Below are 21,466 nucleotides of genomic sequence, written 5' to 3'. Positions count from 1 at the left end.
TTGACTTAGCGAATGTTCAACTCGCTTTATAAAATAAATATGAAAAGCTAGATCCTATTGGAAATATCCAGTGGCATTAAAGTATTAAAGACTTTAGAGCCTCCTAGAATATAATATTGAAATATTTGACAATTTGTTAGTTGTTTTAAGAACCTTTGAATAAGTTAGTAGAGTAGCTACTGGAGTTGTAAATATGGAAAAAATCACTAAGGGCTCTACCACACCTGACTTAGTTTCTTTCAGAGATAAAAATAGTTTAAAAAACTTCTCAAGTGACAAACATTTCTCCTTCCCTTACAGTAGTAATTCTCAACCTTGACTGCGTGTTAGAACCATAGAGGGGAACTTTTAAAAGTCCTGTTGTCCATGATCCACTCCGGAGCAATTAAATCAGTAGATCTGGGATGGGACCCAGGCATCAGTAGTTTTAAAATCTCCCCAGGTGCTTCCAATATGCAGCCAAGGTTACAAACCAGTGCTATACAGGACCCATTAAATAAAATTTAGGTGAGTATGTATGAATTTTCTTTCTATGAGACTTCTATTATGCTGCTTACCAACAGGGTATTATAGGTTTTTTTGTTTGGTATGTTTTTGTGTTTTGGTTTTGTTTTGCTTTACTTACCTCTTTTATTTTTATTATTATTTTTTTAATTGAAGTACAGTCAGTTACAATGTGTCAATTTATGGTGTACAGCACAATTCCCAGTTATGTGTATAATACATACATATATTTGTTTTCATATTCCTTATGGAGGTTTTTAAGTTAGGCTTCACCATTTACAAGTTCTGTGACTTTGGGCAAGTTCCCACCCTAATGTTTCTGTTTCTGTGATGACTTAATGAGATTATAATGAGAAGTTTCTAGTGCAAGGCAGAGCTCAAAGTAGGTCTTTAACAGCTATTGGCTTCATTCTCTTTTAGAAGTGGTATGTATTCGAATAAATGAGGATTGCAAGCCATCATTCTTTCTGTTAAATTCAGTACAGTCTTGCTTGTCAGGTGTTACTATTAGCAAAGCCCACATATTACATCATTAACATGGAAATTAGCACAGGGCTCAATTGAACTTCTTTGTCTAAGTGCAGAGATAGGACGTCATACTCTATAGTTAAAGTCATCAACTCACAATTTAAAACAGTTACCTGATAAAATATATCGAGAGTTAAGTATGTAACTTTAAATGTGTGCCAAAAGAACTATACATCTCTTAATCAGGGCTTTTCTTGGCTTTTTTTTTGTTTCATTTAAAACAATATTTAAACCCTCTGTACAATACAAACAATTCTGAACTCTTCCCTTTAAAAATATTTTGCTCTTTTAAACAAACTTGGACTTTGGGGAAGTTAATGTCTCTTCTTGGAGGTCTTTGTATACACTACAGCATCTAAAACTATGCCTTGTATAAAATATGTAGATATTCGTTAAATACTTGCTGAATGGATGTTCTCATCTGAAAGATAATTTGTATGACTGTTTTGACTATGCTTTGAAATAAAGCAACAACAGAAGCTTACAAATTGTTTGATTTTCTAAATTGACGTAGATCCAGTCTTTCTTTAAAAAGGAAAGCTTATGAAATGAACTGTTTCCTAATCTTCTTTCTCCTGTGAAGTACGAGGGCAAGAGGTTGAGATGGTGACATGCAAATAACTTAGGTGAAGGAAACAAGAGTTAGCACACGGTGTGCCCACTCTCCAGCCTTTGGCAGCTCTGGGAAAGCAGCCTAAACACTTCTTGGGATTCTCTTGTCTAATAACTGTAAGCTACGGGTGGAGTGCTTAATCCTTTTCAGTGAATGGTAAACACTGTGGAAGGCGTGTCTTCCAGCGTTCCACTCCCTTGGGGCTGTAGGTCACGTGAGCTGAAAGTACTTCCCTATTCCCAGCCCAGGTCTCCCGTGGGCAGTGATCAGAGTCTGAAAGGGGCATAGTAAGGAAGAGATAGTCAGGGAAAGTAGACTGGAAGGAAGCGTAAATACGGGAAGAACACAGTTTCCTGGCTATAATAATGCCACACTTCACCGTGACTAAGGTAGAGGATACAGAGGAGGGGCCAGCAGCTTCGGTCTCCCAAGAAAGGGAGCCCAGCTTAGCAGAGATAAAAGCCCCGATTCAGCATTCAGATGAACCAGGTGAGTACACAACTTGGGAGTGTTGGGAAACTATAGGGGTTGTTGTGAAAGCAATGGTAACTAAACTACTCAAAACACCTCCTTAAGAGTGGAGAAAAAGTATTGTGGGTAAAGTGTTTTTCAACCAGCTGTTTCACGCCCCTTGTATACCTGATATCTTATCTTACTTTTTTCACATTCTGGTTTGTTTTTCTCTACAATGAGTTCTGTGTTCATTACCTACAGGTGAAATTGAATCTGTGGCAACACATGAAAAGAGTTTTCAAGCAAAAAGAAAGGCACAGTAAAAAATTTAGGCTGAATTTAGAATTCACCTTTTGCTCTGACAGTTTAAATTATATCTGTAAAAGTACATAAACAGGGAGCATGGTTCAGTAGTTTTGTACAGTGGACTTTGCACTTGTGACTTCTCAAGTTATTCAGTATTTTGCCTCAGTTTACCAGTTAAACAGTAATTCAATAGTGAATGGTCTAAGAATTCTTTAATGAAAGAACAAAAATACAGTAGATCATTATGGTGACTAGCACAGCATCAGATTTAATAAATTTGCTGAATATAATTATCCCTATTATTTTCTCTAAATGGTAATAGTTAAACTTGCTGGGGGAATTGTGGTTTTGAGTTTTTAACATGCAATTAAAATCTGAGTTAATATTACGGTATTAAATATAGCCATAGTTTGAAGCCCTGTATATTTTAAGTCTGTAAATTTCACACATTGTCAAAGACTTCTTTAGTGTGTGAATAAAGGCTCAGGGAATAAGTAATCTCTCAAAATTCTTCCTGATTCCACGATTCTAACTTTTCCTATAGCAAGTAACATTTCACATTCTTTTCTGTAAAGTGTTGACTCCCTTCTGTCTTACTAAGCCTTCGTGAATTTTTAAGACTCTCTGACTTAAAGCTAAGACTTATTTTTAAAAGTTCCTTTTGTTTATTTTTTCCTTTTAGTGAGAGAATTTACTAGGGGAAGATGAGAAAGAAGGTTTTATGGAAACTCTTTGTCTGCCAGGTTTTCATTTTGCCAAATAGTGTGATAATTTTAAAGTAAGGTTAACCTACTTTGAACTTGAACCTGATTCTCCACAACTCTAGCTTCTAAGGGAGTTAGGTTCTCTTTTGAGATTGTGTGTATTTGAAGCTGAACTTTCTTTGTTGTGTGTGTTTGCTGCTTGGATTTTAATCCCTTTAAGCTTTTTTTGTTGTCGTCTCATTAATTTCACAAAATGCAAACAAGTGCGTTCTTCACCACCTCTACTGTATTTTATTATTTTATTACTCTGTTTTATTATTTCATCTTTACTGATCTCATAATGTTTGGGGAAATCTGCTTTATTCAGATTAGAACAGTGTTGAGATCATTTAATCTGTTAGTAACCACCTAGAAAACCCATTTAAAAAAGTTTTATAGCAATCAACTTTGTAATAAGTGACATGGCTAGGCTTTATTTTATTCCACAGTTAATTGCTTTGGACAAGGAAGAAATGACAGATACAATCTAACTTGAATTTAATAAGGCTTTTTATTTTGGCATTTTCTGTGACAGCCCAGAAAGTATCCACTTGAATGAACTATTGTTTGGTAAGTGAACAACTGATTGAAATATGTTATCTAATTTGTATTTATTTCTGTTGTACTATTAAATTAGAGAGGAAGAAGGAATGAAATGTATATGGGGAAAACCTCAAAAGTTTTAGGTTTTTTTCTGGGGAGTAAAATGTTCTTGAGGATAGATGGTAAGTTTAGAGCAGTTACTTGAAATGTAACAAATTGTGGCCCCTTGTTCTTCTGAGTTAAAATATCCAAAATTGATTGTGGTTTTGTTGCAGGCGCTTCTAACACTAGCCAGTTATGTAACCAGTCACTTTTTTTATTGAATGCTTTTCCTTCTGTATCTGTGAGGAGAGAAAAATACAATGTACCATCATATAAATAGAACATATTTAGATAACAGATCATCCTTTAAAATGTTTTTTAGAAGGTACTTATTTGAACATGTAATTTGACATGTACATTAGACATGTAATTTGAGATAAAATAGAAATATGAATATAGATATAATCTAAACTAATTTTAAAAAATTACATTGTGGTGCTCATTTTTTAATGTATAAAAATATCTAATCACTATGTTGTACGTCTGAAACTAATTATAATATTGTAAGTCAACTATACTTCAATTTTAAAAAAAAGTAGTGCATTAATCCCTGCCATGCCAGCTACTAGAATGCCAACTTAGTAAAACCCTACTTAATTTTGGTTTTGAAGAGAAACTCAGACTTCTTGACTGTATTCCTCCTTCCCAGTCCAGTTTAGGTGTCCACTCCTATGTTTTCTCATCAACCTGTCCATAGAAATAACACACACCACACTCTGTATTGCGGTCACCTATTCACTCATCTCTTTCCACAAACAGACTGACTATAGGCTCTTTGAGGGTAGAGACCTTGTTGGACCATTTTGTACCTCCAGGCCCAGACAAACTGCACATAATAGGCATTCAGTGAATCGACTTGTTCTCTGCTCTTTTTTATTCACTAAACACATTGTCAGTGCAAATGTCATGTCAGATGTTGTACTTTTTTCCTAAGGCTACAAAGGCATAGGAAGTTTAAGTTCCCCACCAGAGGCAGCAGAATGGCTTTGGAGCCAGGGACCTGGCTTTCAATCCCAGTCCTACTAATTACTGCTAATTAGGAGTAGTGATAATTTGTATTAATCATTACTTGAGTGACTTTGGGCAAGTTATTTAACTTCTCTAAGCCTTACTCATTGACAAAGGGAATAACAGTACTACTTACCCCACAGGGCGGTTGTGAATTTCACGGGAAAGTGAACATAAAGCACTTAACACACGTGTGACACGGCATTCAAAAATAAGAGCTACCATTTACTTATATTGTGACTAGTGGTTTAATAAAAACAAAAAGAAACAGCTTCAGATAACAGATGCTGGAGAATCAATATTGCCCAGAGGAGACCATGAACAGGTATCTCAGAGGATAGGACACAACTGATTCTTGAAGGGAGGCCTAGACAAGGAGATTACCAGCAATAGGAACAATTAGAAGTAGAAGAGGAAGGTGTAGAGCATGTGGCAAACAGAGGTTTAAAGTAGTTAGCACATTGAGCATGTGGCAAAGAGCTAAGGGAGGAGGCTGCTTGGAATGTTAGCAGTTTTATCCTCTCCCCACTGTAGGATAGTGGGTGCTGTTGCCTTTTTACAGATAGCAAAACTGAGGCTGTTGACAGTAACTTGCCTCCAACTACGTGATGACTAGTAGCAGAGCCAGTGTTCAAAGTTTGTAAATTTTATGTGCCTCTTATCACGCCACGATGCCAAAGTCCTAGCTTTTTAAGAATAAGAAAAACTTACTTATATCTTAATGTACATGAGCCACAGAATTTGATGTGAACATTATCAAATCTGTGATTTTTTTATAGGAACAAGGCAAGAGTTTTGCTGTTTATTGCATTTACTTTATCAGGTGTAAATATTACATTCATTCATTTATTTAAATATTTATTGAGTTTAAATATTTCTGTGAAACAATTGTTCCAAATCTTCTCCCCCACTCATTGGATCTTCTTATAGTGTCTGTGGATTGGGCAGATTTCAACTGCTGGATTTACCTTCACTTTATACAGATAGCAGATTAGAAGGTTTCTAAGGAAATTTTCAGAAATGATCCTATAGCAGAAAAGAAAGGAGCCTAACATTGGTATTGAACAGCATCTCCAAACATTAACTCTTAGTAATCCAGATGGCATGAGTGAGTACTATGGAGAGAGATTTCCTGTTAAATGGAGTTTACAGTTTATTGAGAACCCACAAGATGTTAAACTGTTAATGAAACATTAGTTCTTTTGTACCCATGAAAGTTTATGTTCTAAAGAAGGTGCTATGACTATCTTCTTTTATTGACTCACGTTAAAATAGGTTGAAATAGACAACTAAAGAGCTTTTTTTTATTGAGATGTAGTCAGTTTACAAGGTTGTGTCAATTTCTCATGTACAGCACAATTCTTCAGGCATACATAAATATATATACATTTTCATATTCTTTTTCCCAGTAAGCTACTACAAGATATTGAATATATTTCCCTGTGCTATACAGTATAAACTTGTTTATCCATTTTATAAGAGCTTCTTTGTATTGATAAAAAAAATCTATAGTGAAGATTTAAAACCTGTTTAACTATTCATATGGGGTTTTTTACCAACCCAACTAACAGAAGTTCAGATCTACAAGTTTGAAAATCTCAGGGCCAAAAGTTTATCCTTAAACTTGGCTCTTGAGGCATGTTTTTCTGCCTTCCTCCCCACCCACCCCAATAGTGCATCATTGTTAGGAAGACTAACACCTCCCTGAAGTATCTTCCCAATTCTTTTCACCATTTTTTTTTTTTGGTATAACATCACGGCAGTTTTAATACAACCACCAGTCTTTACAAAATAATTGTAATACTTTGTGCCTGAGCTAGCAGCATTTGCACTGTGACATTCCTGTATATACATAAGCATTTTATGTAAGTACAAATGTTAAAAGCAGAGTAACTTAAACAGTTGCCTATTCAAAGGTAAATAGACACTGTAGGTTATTTTTCTTCTGGAATCATTTTTGCTGCATAGTAAATGTATTCTTTTTTTTTTTTTTACTGTGTCTAAGACTTTAATACAGGACTACAAATCTGAGTCTGATTCCTTTCAGTTCTATACATCTTAAAACTTTGTTTAGATCATTAACCCTTCTTTGTCATATTCATGTTACACTCACACAGTCTTGAACACTTTCTTTCCCTATTTCAGTACTGTTACCACCAATTTTTTTTGTATATGTAGTTTTTTTTATTTAAGTTTAGTTGATGTGTAATATTATATAAGTTACAGGTGTACAATATAGTGATTCATGACTTATCACATTTTTTAGAATCTCTTATTCTCCATATTTTTCTTACTTAATGTATCAACACTCTGTATACTGTCTGCTACTTTTTTCCCCACAGGAGACATACTAGATTAGAACTGATTTAATTTGATAAAGATAAAATTTCTCCAAAATGTATCTACATACATATTGCTTAATACTTTATATTCTGTACTCAAAGCAACATTTAGTTTAGGATTATAGAAACTTTTTGAGTGTAATTTTAGTATATTGTATAATACTCAACAAGTTTTCAAATTTCAAACTGAATTTGGACATACAGGATAGGTTTCAAAATTGAATTTTAAAGACTCTAGCATCTCTTGGTTTTGCAAGTTGAAAGAGGAAACAATTTTATATTAAAATATCAACATTATAGTAATAATTATTGAACACCTACCATATGCCAGGTACTTTACACATATTGGTGTATTTAATCCTCACAACAACCAGGAAAGGTAACCATTATCATCATTTGAGAGATGAGGAAAGTGAGGTGCCAGGAAATTAAGTCGTTTTGTGATAGATGTGAAATTCAAACTAAAGTCTCTGTGACTTTAAAGTCTTTTTTCTTTTCACCACACCACACTCTGTACTTTAAACGCATATGTTTAAACATGTGATCTTTTCTGAAGTAGGCTGCTCTATTTTCTCAGTAGTTGATAATTCTTCTGAAGTTCTCTTTCTTTTGTGTTCATAGATTTCTTAAAATTAATTGAGAGTTACTTGGTGCTTCTAACTTTTCACGTGTTAGATTGCTTTTTTGTTTGGAGTAGAATATTTCCAAATGTGGAATATTCTTTCAAATAATGCTAAATATTGAGAAATCTGAACAGGTAGGGAATCTGGCTCAATCTGACAATCCTTTGGTGACCCTCCACTCCTCGACTTTCAAGGGAGGTGCACACTTATCAGTGAGATGGGAATGGGAGGCTTAAAAACTGAGGGTTATTGGTGGGAAAAAATGGGCATATGGAATATGGAAGTGAAAGAATTACATTTTAATATAACTTTAAGAATAAATATGCTACTTAAGATATGAAGGATGTGTTTATCTTAGTGTATTAGAAAAAAATTATATGATATTTCATTTTATGGATCTTATTACTTAGAATGAAGCTAGGTAAAAACACAAGCTGTTTAAAGAAAAATACCAATATATAGGTTGAGCATAGACATGGCAAAGATTGAATGTGGAACATAAATAAGGTAAATGGGTTTGATCCATTCCAAGCCCTCATGTATTAAACTGGATCTCATTTCCTTTCTAAGGTGTTCTTTATTGTTATTTTTTTTAATAGAGATACTGGGGGTAGAACCCAAGACCTCATGCATGCTAAACATGCTCTCTGCCACTGAGCTATATCCAACCCCCTTAGTCAAGCTCCTTTAAATCCGACTCACGTCAAGATCGTCCTTATTTCTCAGAGCTTCACATTTATTTAGGGCAGTAGCTAAGCATGATATAACCCACAGGTGTTTGGACCTCACAGAGGCTTTTTAAAGTGTTGACTTCTTTGCCAAGATTTGAATGTTTTTAGGATTAGTCTCTAATCAGGACTTACTTCTCAGAGAGGGTTCTGGGAAGGTGAAATCTCCCTGTCCCTCTGTTACTAATTCCAGCCCGGATATGCCTTTCTTGAGCCAGACGGCCCCTGGATCCGAAGAACAGTTAAATGCAAGTGAGGCCTGAGCTATGGGGGAGCCCTATCAGTGAGAGCTGGCACAGGACTTGTCCCTCAGGGGCTGGACAAGATCCTCAGGGTGAGGATAAGAATGGCAGATTTAAGAAAGAGCTTGGCTTGGCAGAGATCCTTGGACTTCACTGGGTGGGGGAGAAGGGGAAAGAGCCAGGGGACTGATCTCCCTACCCCGAGGCTGGAAGATGTGAGGAGACCTGAGAGCCCGGCTGTCAGGGGCCTGCTGCACCGCCTGCCCACAGGGGCAGAGACCGCTCTGTCTTCCTGTTCTCTTGGGACTGCTACCACTTGTGGTCCTCCAGTAATGAAACCTAAGCCCCTCTGAAGGAACAAAGAAAAAGAACCCATCTGGGGAAGCCAGGCAACCAGAAAGAGACAAGCACTTAGGATAAACAATGCAGTTGACCAGCTGAATAGAAGTGCCAGAGGAGGCGAGACAATAACTTGAATATAAAAATAATAAATCATAGGAGGACTTCAGGAAGTTCAAGTGAAGTATGAAAAAAGACTTATGGAGCAAAAAATATGATTTCCTAGCTAAAAACTTATTAGTACCTGACTTTTAATTTATGCACATACTTTTTTTTTTTCAATCTCCACTAAAATGTAAGCCCCATAAGAGCAGGAACTTTTTCTCTTGTACACACTGCTGACCTGTTGTTAATGCCCAATGTCTAGAATGCAGTCTTACACATAGTAAGCACCCAGCACATAGCTATTGGATAATTGAATGAATGGGTATGATAATTGATTGGTCTAGAAGATCAAGGAGAAGAAATATTTCAAAGTCCAGAGCCAAAAATACAGAGAGACTGAAAAAGACGAGAGACTTAAAGGATAGATTCAGGATACCTAACATGGCTCATAACACAAAAGGGGACAAATGGAGGAGAAGTAATAATTAAAGAAATAGAAAAAAATTTCCTGAGCTAAGGAGTCCAGTGTGCAGGTTGATGTCCCAGAGAAGATCAGTGTTGAAAAAACACACCTAGTGTTATTTTGGTAAAATTTTTGAACTCCAAGGATTTATCTTGGAGGCTTCCAGATAGAACTTCGTGTACCTATAAAGTATCAGACTCACATGAGAATTCTAATCAATCACACTAGAAATTAGGAGACAGTGGAAGAGTATCCACAGATTACCAAGAGAAAAAGACTGTAATTCCAGATCCTTATTTCCAGTGAAGATATCATCCCCTCTACAAGGGGGAACTATGCCACAAATATATAAAACTTTAGAAAGTGTATTACCCACTTAACTCTTCTGAGATTATTTACGAAAGATTTTTAACCAAATAAATGAGCCAGAACAGAGATCACAAAAAGAAAGGGATAGAAAAAGTGGAAAATGACAGACTCTTTGGGAATGTTATATAAATGCAAAGTAAGGACTCTAATCAAAAGGGATATACTTCAGGGAACAATTCAATAGTATTTATGACGTTAAAGTGCTAAATAAGTCAAAGCAAAACCTCGAAATTGTGGAAGGGAAAAGAGATAAGAGCTTTCCAAATGGAGATGGGGAGAGGAAGAAGTGCCAGTAAGCACATTTTGGCTACTCAGCATCATTAGTCATCAGGGAAATGCACATCAAAACCACAATGAGATCCCATTTCATGTCCACTAGGATGGTTTTCATAAAAAAGATGGACAATAACAAGTATTGACAAGGATGTGGAAAAATTGAAATCCTCATATACTTACGGGGGGAACATAAAATGGTGGGACCACTTTGGAAAACAGTTTGGCAGTTCCTCAAAAAGCTGGTCACAAAAGACCACATATTATATGATTTCATTTATATGAAATGTCCAGAATAGGCCAATTTATGGAGACAGAAAGTAGATTAGTGGTTGCCTTGAACTGGGCAAGATGGGAGTGAGATGGAGGCTGACTGCTAATGGGCACAGGGATTTTTTTCGGCTGGGGGTCCAGAATGTAAAATTAGGTTGTGGTGATAGTTGCATAACAATATGAATATATTAAGAAACACTGAATTGAACACTAAATGGGTGAATTATGTGGTATGTAAAGTATAGCTCAATAAATACAGCTTACATGAATCTCTAAGGCTTTATGCTGAAGGAAAGAAGCCAGTCTCAAAAGGTTACATACTGTAAGAGTTCATTTATTTATTTCCTCAATTATGGAAGATTGTGACATTTACTAATAATCAAAATATATATGCTTGTATGCATGTGTATAAACACATACATACACACTAAAAATAGGCTTTAATTGTAACATGTCCAGTAATTTCTATTTTAACTTCTCTTTATGTTTTAAAATCAAGAAAATGTTAAATTCAGCTTGCATTAAGTAATTAACCTTTTACCAAATGAGATAAAATCGATACAGGCTCTTAAAATACCAGAAATGTTTACCACATCCTCTTAGCCCCTGTAACACAAAGCCTCAGCTTCTTAGTTCCTTGGCTCTGTAGCTTTTTAGAATTTGGATGTTCAAGTCAATTCTTTCCCCTTTTTGTTAAAGAGGTAGTCTATATGGTCGGGCCTTACTCTTCCAAAACCATCTTTTAAAATGAAGAAAATCTGAGATATGTTTTTCTGCAGTGCATGAGAAATAATTTGGGTAATCCACAAAGCCAAAGAAGAACATAAGGTGTCAATGATCTTCTTGAATGTTTGCAGCAATCCCCAAATCCCTTCTTTGTTACTTCTTGGTGAAATTTACTTGGTGAGATTTTAACTGTACTGCCCTCTTCTGTCATTTATACTTTTCTTAGCTGATCAGTTTGTGGATTTGGTCCAAGAAACTGTCTTTACCTTTATATTGTGGGGCTTGATTAAGTCTGCTTTTTGCTATTATTCTTGCTGTCTTCTAAGTGTTATAGACTGCATTAAAATCACAATTATCTTCATCTCACATGAGCTCTTCAACTTCAGTGAATTTACTCCCGTACATTTAAGAAGAATTTTAACAAAATCTAGTTACTCCAATGAGTTCTGAACATAATTCATATCGTTTTCATTTTCTTTACACAAATCTGAACACCAAACAGAAAGGTAGCCTTCTAAGAACAATTTCTATTGCTTGGGACGCTCTGCTAAACAGCACTGGTTTCCTTGAGGGAGTCTGATACTTATGCTTAAGCATATGCACCAGAATTTGAAGGCTATTTTGATGAGCACCTGGTATTGGTGGCAGACCTGCTTATAGCTCCTAGTGTCTCCTTCCACTTCTGTCTTGAGTCCTGTATTGTCCCCCCCCCCATTGCTATCATTTTCACCTCCTCCAACTTGGTACTGTACCCCTCCCTGCACTACAGTGGGGCCCTGCTGTAAGAGATGGACTCGAGTGGCCTGGATAAGACTCACAACTGGTCCTGATTCTTGATCGACTCCAGCTTCAACAACTTGCCTGCTTTCTCTTTAGACCAAGTCAGGTGAATCAGAGGGAAGACTGCTAAATGAATTCTCATAAATTTCTTTAAGACTTGTGCATAGAGTTTTCTGCTCCCATAAGCATGTTTGGCTCTGCACTTTCATACTTCCTGCTTTAATAACCTTTCTCATCCTCTTAGTATCTACATTTGTTGGGGAAAACTGAGATGACTACATTGCAGTCATAGTTCTTTCAATGATTTTTCCTCCCCTATGTCCTTCTATAGTTTCACTTTCTAATAATGTTCTGATATTTCTGGGGCTTGACCTCAGCTCCTCTCTCTTTAGTGGTGAAAGTTTATCCTTTTTATCTTCAACTCTACATTTTGATGATAACTTTGAAAGTCTTTATCTCTTTTTTTTAAATGAAGTATAGTCAGTTTATAATTTGTGTCTATTTCTGGTGTATGCATAATGTTTCAGTCATCCATATACATACATATATTTCTTTTCATATTCTTTTTCATTATAGGTTACTACAAGATATTGAATATAGTTCCCTGTGCTATGCAGTAGAAACTTGTTTATTTTATATGTAGTAGTTACTATCTGCAAATCTTGAACTCCCAATTTATCCCTTCCCACCCCTGGTCTCCCCCCTGGTAACCATAAATTTGTTTTCTATGTCTGTGAGTCAGTTTCTGTTCTGTAAGTTCATTTCTGTCTTTTTTTTTTTTAAGATTCCACATATGAGTGATATCATATAGTATTTTTCTTTCTCTTTCTGGCTCACTTCGCTTAGAATAACAATCTCCAGTTTCATCCATCTTGCTGCAAATTGCATTATTTTATTCTTTTTTATAGCTGAGCAGTATTCCATTGTGTGTGTGTGTGTGTGTGTGTACACCACATCTTATTTATCCATTCATCTGTCGATGGACATTTAAGTTGCTTCCATGTCTTGGCTATTGTAAATAGTGCTGCTATGAATATTGGGGTGCATTATCTTTTCAAATTAGAGTTCCCACCAGATATATGGCAGGAGTTGGATTGCTGGATCATATAGTAAGTCTATAAACTCTTTATTTCTGTCATTAAACTTTTATGAAACTAGTACTGAATTTCTATTTCTGGGTAGTTCTCGTTCTCTTTGAAATCACTTCGCAATCAGTCAGTTAACAAACATGTATGGAACATTTTATAGCATGTACAAAGCTCTGTGTTACAAAATGTTATGATTGTCATAGCAACATTAAAACAAAGTTCTTGCCCGCAAAGCACTTATAATGGGTAGGTAGGACCCTCCCCCTCCCCCCCAAATTGACTCACTGGGCCACCTCTCATTCTCTTTCCTTTTAAAAAAATTTTATTTATTTATTTATTTCCTCCTTTCATTGTTAATCTTGGCAGCTGTGCTGCTGGCGAGTGGGGATATATGACAGCTATGAAAATTGGTGCCATCACAAATTTGGCATTTCCAACCTCAATTGCACTTTAACACTATTCAAAAATTCTATGTGATACTAGGTTAAATTCCTTTCTCTAAGTTTCTCACAAAACTTAAAATGCTCATTAAGCCCCCAGTCCTCCATTCTCTTATATTCAGCCTGTGACTGAACTTCTGCTTCACAGAATAAACTATATTTCCAAAATACCTCTTCCCAAATTTTTAGCATCATGTGTATTGGCCCCTATTCTTAACCTTATTGCTGCTTCTTACTTAGGATTCATCTGTACACCTGTGCTGTAGAGCCTTTCTTGCCTCCTCTCTCCTGTGTTTTCTACTTTATTGACTCCTTCCCCTCAGTGTATGAAAATATTCGATCTCTCCCCCACGTGTCCTTCTCTTTCCCCCTTTCCTCCTCTTTACCTCTCTCTTTCACCAATTGTTGCTCATTTAGTCTCCCAAATATTTCTCAAATCAGTCCTCATCTCCCTATGCTCAATGTGACTACCTTTGTTCGCAATAGTCCACTGTCAACTTCGTGTCTAGCCCTTTAAAGCCACCCATTACAGTAACTACCAGAAGAATGTTTCTCAAGTAATAAATCTCATCCTTTTGCTTTCCCATTTAAATTAACCCTGTAATGTCTCCCCATTGTCTGCAGAATAAAGTCTATACTGCTTAGCAGGTCATACATGAGCTTTCACCATCTAGAGCATCCTAACTTAACAGCCTCCATGTCTGTCACTCATACATACTGAACACCATAGCAAATGGTCTTGAATGCCTTTATTGTTTCCACACATTTGTTTAATCTTCCTAGAATGTTCTTTCCTCCAATTACCAAGGAAACACTTACTCTTGCTTTAAGACCGAGCTCAAACATCACTTCTTCCTTCATGGCTTCCCCTTTACATTCTCCAGGGACTCTGATATGATGTACACACTCCCACATCTCTCTGTTTGTTTTATACCTCTAATGTAGTCTTTAAGCACCTGTGGTAATTACTTGTCTTACCTGTATGTGCTCTAAGCCCCTTAAGGGTAGCTACTGTGTTCTCTGCATCTTTGTGTATCCCCTGATACCTAGCATATAGTCCAACACACATGCTTAGTAAATATTTGTTAAATTAGTAGATTGGTTAATTAAAAGATAATACAAGACAGCATATACCCAACAGTTCAGAGGAAGGTTAAACCTTTTAGAAAATTAAACCTCAGGATAGGGCTAAGGAAAGAAGAAGCACTTGAATGGGACCTTTGAAGGATGTAGCAGTCAGGTAAGTGGGGATGAAAGAGAGAAATTTTCAGTGAAAAATTGATACAAGCAAAGGGGCTTGGGTCTAGAACCTCATAAAGCCATGGAGAGTGTGGAACAGAGGGTTCATGACTAAAACCAGCAAACGATAAGGCTAGAGAGGAGTGAACTAGTGCTGGATTATAAAGGGACTTGAAACCTAGGATTAGGTTTTGGGAGTTCATCCTGTAAGTCAAAGGATTCAAACAAGTAAACCAGGATCTATTTATAGCTGTTTAAATCATTAACCTCTGCTACCACTGTCATTACCACTACCACACCCAGCCTGAAAATTCACAGCGGGAGTGGAGACAGAGCCTGTAAAGGCAGGCCTTTCCTTTCCTTGCAGGGACTTGAATCAGTCCCCGACATGATGTCAGAATGTACATAAACAAGAAGTGAGAATGATCTCCTCTTCACAAAATGGCTGGGTGCTGCTGGCACCGCTACTTAAACATCTTTGAAAGTGCTTGTTTTGTTTTGAAACACTAAAGCAACCTGATAAATGCAGAATTAATAAGGGGGAAAATACAGGATAGTTTGAGGATGGGAGAATCGGTGGCAGGGATAATAATTGAATTGTCTTAACGGGCCAAGCTGGAAAGAGACTCTAAATGATGGCGGTGCAGTGAAAAGAAGAGATTGGTTTGGAAGCCACAATTGACTGGACTTGATGAGTGAGGAATGGAAAGAAGCAGAAATTGGAAACATATGTGCTGACTGGTTGGCTTCTTATCTTACCTATTTTTTAATCAATTTTTAACTCCTCTCTCTTCCTGTCAATTAGGAATATATTATATATTAGGTTCAATAACATATGTATAATATTATAGACATAAATATATAACAATATATATTATTATGTACTAGGAATTACATGTACCTAATATTATATATAATATTATACAGGTATATTAGTAGGTGTCTATTTCCTGTTTTATTTCCAGAACTTCTCCATTAGCTCTGTCCTCATGGTCAGTTCATCTGACTAGAATGTCTCTCCTTCTCCATTTTCTCTTCCCCATTCTCCTTTTTGATGAAGTGTCCATCCTTCAAGATTTACCTCAGTTATTCCTTTGACACCATCTTTGACAACTGCTTTATTTTGTTTTCCTTCCTTTTTTGGTTCCCACAGTATTTGTACTTATCCTACAACAGTTATTTGTATTGTTGTCATAATTGTTTGCATATTTTCTCTCCAGACTTCTTGAGAACAAAGAGGTACTCTTTTGGTATCTGTAGTGTCTAGCGCAGCACTTGACACAAGTAGGCCTTCAGAGTACTGGCTGAGTTCGTAGTAACGACCACCTGTGACTACTACCTGGAGCCCACACAAGAGATGCATGTTAGCACATGGGTAAACTACAGAGATCTCGTAATGATTATGCCTGCCCATCTCTGATAGATTTGGCATTCATTTCATTTGCATATTGCACTCTTGTTTGCTTACCTGGAATATTGCTTTTATTTTAGACTTCCACACAGAGAATTTTCAATTTGTTTTTCATCTCCCTTAGACGTCTAAGACTTTTCCTAATAGGACCCAACCTTTCCAAGCAAATGATCCCGGACATGTGCCATCTTCATTCCTCTCCTATGATTGTCACGGTTATTTTAAAGTTCTGCTTAAAGCTCCTCCTGCCTCAGTCCACGTTGCTTCTCACCTTTGGGCCCTCCCAGCACTAAAGGCAGGACCGCAGGTTGGCAGCTGTACCACCACGGGCAAATCATTTCAGCTTTTTGAGCTAGTGTCTTCTGGAATGTGGGAATGATTCTTCCCTACAGGGCTGCTGTGCAGGTTTGGTATGATGACAGTAAGAACTTTTCCCTAAATTGAGTCACTTGACTATCTATACCTTTATAACCTTTCCATTTTTGTGGATAATTTTTTGTATTTATGTAATATTCTTAAATTGAGTCACTGCTTTTTTGGTTTCCTTTATACAAGAAACTGTCACCAAATGAAGCACAACATGCTTGCCACTTTATAAATAATGTATAAACTAAAAATAAGTGTAATATAAATGATGTTAATCTTGCTAGATACTGTTGCCAAGCAGAGGCTCTGAGCCTATTAAAAAAGAGTTTTGAAGAGATGTTACATATATTCTAGCACAGACATAAGAAGTTTCTATTTGATAAAGTACTTCAACTCTCAGGTAACAGGGTTAATGACAAGGGTGTAGGAAGAAGGTGGAATCACATCCTGATCATCTAAAACCACAGTTAAAACCCACCAAGATAAAAACAAGTAAACAAAACAAAGCAAAACAAAAAACTCCACCAAGTTGTTTAGAGCTAATGAATTTAATGAACTTTTAGTGTAAAATTATGATAAATATTTATGAATGCTTATAATCTTACAGAAGTAATCAAAGGTACAAAAATAACAAAAGTGAAATAGTTTGGTTACTAAGTATTTTCAAATAGTAAAAACAGAACTTTATTTACTGTCCTAAGTAGGTAATTGTTATCTCTTCCTAATATTGCTACCCTTTCAGCCCTGACTTTGTGTTGGATTCTGTAACCACATGAGCTTCCCTTGACCTTTTCATGCTCCGGGGAGGGATTCTTTTTTAGTTTCTTATGTTGAATTTGACTCTTCAACCAGATTATGAGTTTCTTAATGTCAGGAAATATCTTATACTCATTCTTTTATTCCTCAGATATCCAACAGTTTTAGGTGTGTTTAAGACTTACTGAATTAAATTATTATCCTTTATTTGAATTGGAGTCACTAATAAACCTGTACTGGAGATGTAGTACAGACACTCCTGGGCAATTACTATTGTAGTTATTCTATCAAAATAAAACAAAAGCCTTAAATCATATGTTAGTGCATATTTAGTTCATAAATGTATCAAACTTTGAAGTAAGATGGGTGAATCAAACTATTAATATCACATGACTATACAATTTTAACTCATTCTCATCAGCCCAAAGATTCACCCACATTGCTTTTATACGTGCCTCAGTATTACTGCACTGCAAAATGTTTAAAGTTCCAAGAAATATCCCTAGCTATTTAAATCCTAACTTTTACTAGGATTATTGGCAGCACTACAGTTTTTATTATTTCTCTTGAGGATCATTCATGGCTCATCTTAATTTTCTTAATAGTTCCCATTTAATGAGTATCTACCGTCTCTGTTCCTCACAGTAATTTTCCGTGGTGTGGTATTACTCCTGTTGCATGGAGAGTAAATTAAGGCTAAGAAGTATTATATCATTTTCGCAGAGTTACATGAATATCGTGTGGTAGAGCTAGGATCTCAGCTAAGCTTTATTTGCTTCCAAATCCTGTGTTCTCCTTTCATGATGCCTGTGTTTGCCCCGGGACAGCTGCACAGCTGTCACAGTCAGTGGGCCTCCTTTCACCACCTCCACTCATCATCACCAGCACTGCTCTTCTCCCGGCCTGCCACAACTCAGTAAATGGCATCTTTGTTCATCTAATTGCTCTGGAAAAAAAGCCTTGAACTCCCTCCTTTCTCTCCTGCTCATATCCAGTCCATCAGCATGCTAATTTGTGACTCCTTTCATTGAAACATACCCAGCACCTGGGTATGTTTCTCATCACCTCCACTACTTCTGAGCTGATCTGCCCTACATTATCTTTTCTTGAATCATTGCAAAAGCCTTCTGTTTTCTACTTCCTCACTTGCATCCTACCGTCTATTCTCCAGACAACAGCTGGAGCGACCATGTTAAAATATACACCAAAACCTTCCTATGGATCCCTAGCTCACTCAAAGTAAAATCAGAAGTCCTTACTGTGTCCTACAAGGCCCCACATGATCTGTGTCCCCTCCCCCGCCACACACATCCACCTCTAATCCCATATCTTATCACTCTTACCCTGCTATTCTCTTTGGTAGCTTAGCCTCCTTGTTTATTGAACATGCCAACGTGTACCTGCTTCAGGGTCTTTGCACGAACTGTGGCCTCTGCCTGCAATATATGCCTGCAGGTATTTATATGGCTAGATGCCTCACTTGGAGTTTCTGGTCAGATGTCACTATCTGAGAGACCTTTTTTAGATTCTGTCTCTAACCATAAATTAGCACACAACCCACCCCCCCCCCGCCCCACTAATCCTCTCTATTCTCTTACTGTGATTTTCTTGTTTGTTTTGTAACTCTTGTTACTCTTGATACATATGTTGTTTACTTATTGTTTGTCTCTTGCCCGCTATCATGTAAGCTCTTTGATGGCAAGAATTTTGTTACTAAATTTCTAGTAAGTAGAGCAGTGTTTCACCTGTAGAAGGTGCACAAAAAATATTTATTGAATAAAAAAATGAAAATAACTTCAAAATTTAAAAATAACGTGGACATTACTTTTAAAGACTAACTCTTGAGCTCTCTTTCCAGAATATATCACCAGCCACTCAACGTTTGCCACCTTCACTACAGTCATTATCATATCTATCTGCGATTTCTGCAGTAGACTCCTAGTTGGTTCTCCCATTTCTGCTCTTGCTCTTCCAGCAATCCATTTTTAACCAACAGCCTCCGTCTTCAAAAAAAATTAATCAGACCTATCATGGTGCTATTTAAAACTTTCCAATTATTTCATATCATTTTTAGAGTAAAATTCACCCTCTTTACCATGCACTGCAATACTACAAGATATATCTCCTACTCAATTTGCTGATCTTTCTGTTTTTCTTTTTTTTTTAAATCACTTTCTTACCCACTGTGCTTTAGCCACATTAATGTTTCCCAAACATGCCAAGCTTATTCCCATTTTAGGACCTTTGCATAGCTACTCCTGTGTCCTGGTCAAGATCCTCACATCTGTCTCCTTTACCTGCAGGTCTCATCTTAAAGGTTACCTCCTCAGAAAGGCCTTCCCTGTTCACCCAATCCAAAATAGCCTCTCCATTCTCTTTTCTTAATTTTGGCTTAAGATAAATGTTATAAAGAAAATAATCTTGATTATTAATTTTCTTTTATTCTTTGTCTTTCCATATCTGCATGAACACAGGAAATCTGTCTCCCCTACTTACTGCTCTATCCCTAGAAGACGAACAGTGCCTGGGACCTATTCATCACTCAAATATTTAAACAGATGAATGGTTGAATGAATGAATGAAGCTTTGTCATTGTCATCTGGGGCACTTCATAAAACTGCAGAATCTCAGGCTCCTCCCATGAGATCAAGTCATTAGAGTTAGTTATTATGTGACCCAGAAATTTGTAGTCTAACAAAAATTCTAGATGATTCTTTTGACTAGGCAGATTTGGGAGATCCTGATTTAATGGGATTATTGCTGAGTGAATGAATGAGTAAATGGGAGTGATGATTCAGGGAGTTCTGTCTTAACCTTAGTATACTGATATGAATTAGTTTCTTTGATATGAACATTTCCCAAGATGTATACCATAAAACACTAATTATACAAGATGTTTGATGAAAAATAAGACAGCTCTTCTGATGCATTTAGGAATGCTGAATATTTCATTCTTTGGAGATTAGCTAGCCAGCCCATTAGCATGTTGAAAGTTCTGAGAAATAAAACATTATAGAGGTCTACTTTGTTAAACAGATTTGCCAAATTTACCTAACATCCCTGCTCCAAATTATTTTCTCATCAAAACCCTATTAATTGTAAGGAATATGTACCATACATGAAGTACAGTTCGTAGTTCACTGCTACCACCACAGCCTGATCTCTCATGGTTAACTGTCTACACAGATCAGTTACATGGCAGATCGTCTAGACTAAACTATAAATCCCACCAGAAACTGTCTTTTTCAGCAGAAGTGGACTCTACATATCTTTTTAAAATTGTATTCCTATTATATTAAAAATCCAAATAAGGACCTTTTGACTCTCCTTTATGGGGTAGGCTACAACATAAATAGTTAAATGATTTATTAACTTTTTATATGCATTGCTTTACATTTCCATCTTATTGCTTAATTACTTTGCTTAAAATTACCTGATTTTTTCACCCATCTATTTATTTGAACCCAATTAATCACAAGTAAATTTTTTTATGTCTGGCTAGTTTCATTGCAGTCAGTTCAAAATCTATATAAAGATGATATAGGTTTTTCAGATTTAACCTTATTTCACCTTGTTTTCCCTCTTAAGTTTCCTACCAAAATGAGAACCTACCCAAAATAGAGAGGCAGAGTCTAATAAAGGTGAACGGTGGAGTCTTTGGTTCCATCTTTAATCATCTTTGCCTAATTCTCAGTCAGAATGATTTCTTATGATGATACTGCTTTGGTTTTTTAGAAGTTGGGAGTCCAGAAAATTAGAAATGTGTTAAGCCTGGTGACTTAAGGTATTTGGAAAGCTGAAACAGTTTTTGTAGTATGTCTAGATAATACAGACAGTAGCATAATAAGCTAATTGCCCTGATGTATATGCCCTTGGTCATGCCTACCTCTTTTTCTAAATGTTAGGCAATAATTTCCACTGTTAATTGTGTCATTTAGTGAAATTACTGATTCTATCCTGAATGAAGACTAAAATCTTCTACAGTGTTTTAGATGCAAGATACAAGCTAGCTTTTATTTGCTTCAGATTCTCTACCAAGAATAGTAGATGAAGTGATTAGCAAAGGAAATTCAGAAAAAGACTATTGCTATGGGCAAACTATG

The 21,466-nt window shown here is 36.4% G+C and overlaps 1 protein-coding gene across 5 annotated transcripts in view; it reads left to right on the top strand.

Moving 5' to 3' along the window:
* SLC12A6 (solute carrier family 12 member 6) overlaps nucleotides 1–21,466 on the top strand; it is a 79,279-nt gene that overhangs the window by 18,208 nt on the left and 39,605 nt on the right. Inside the window, exon 1 of one of the 5 annotated variants that reach the window (XM_072962743.1) lies at nucleotides 1,904–2,134. The exons of 3 other annotated variants lie outside the window; for them this stretch is intronic. In XM_072962743.1, coding sequence (XP_072818844.1) covers nucleotides 2,011–2,134 — 124 coding nt within the window. In that variant the 5' untranslated portion in view covers nucleotides 1,904–2,010. Of the gene's footprint in view, nucleotides 1–1,903; nucleotides 2,135–14,751; nucleotides 14,832–21,466 lie in introns of those variants that run through there. One more of the 5 variants, XM_072962744.1, reaches the window with a different exon arrangement.

This window comes from Vicugna pacos, chromosome 6 (assembly GCF_048564905.1).
Source record: "Vicugna pacos chromosome 6, VicPac4, whole genome shotgun sequence".
NCBI lineage: Eukaryota > Metazoa > Chordata > Mammalia > Artiodactyla > Camelidae > Vicugna > Vicugna pacos.
This window is presented reverse-complemented; position numbering and strand designations above follow the sequence as displayed.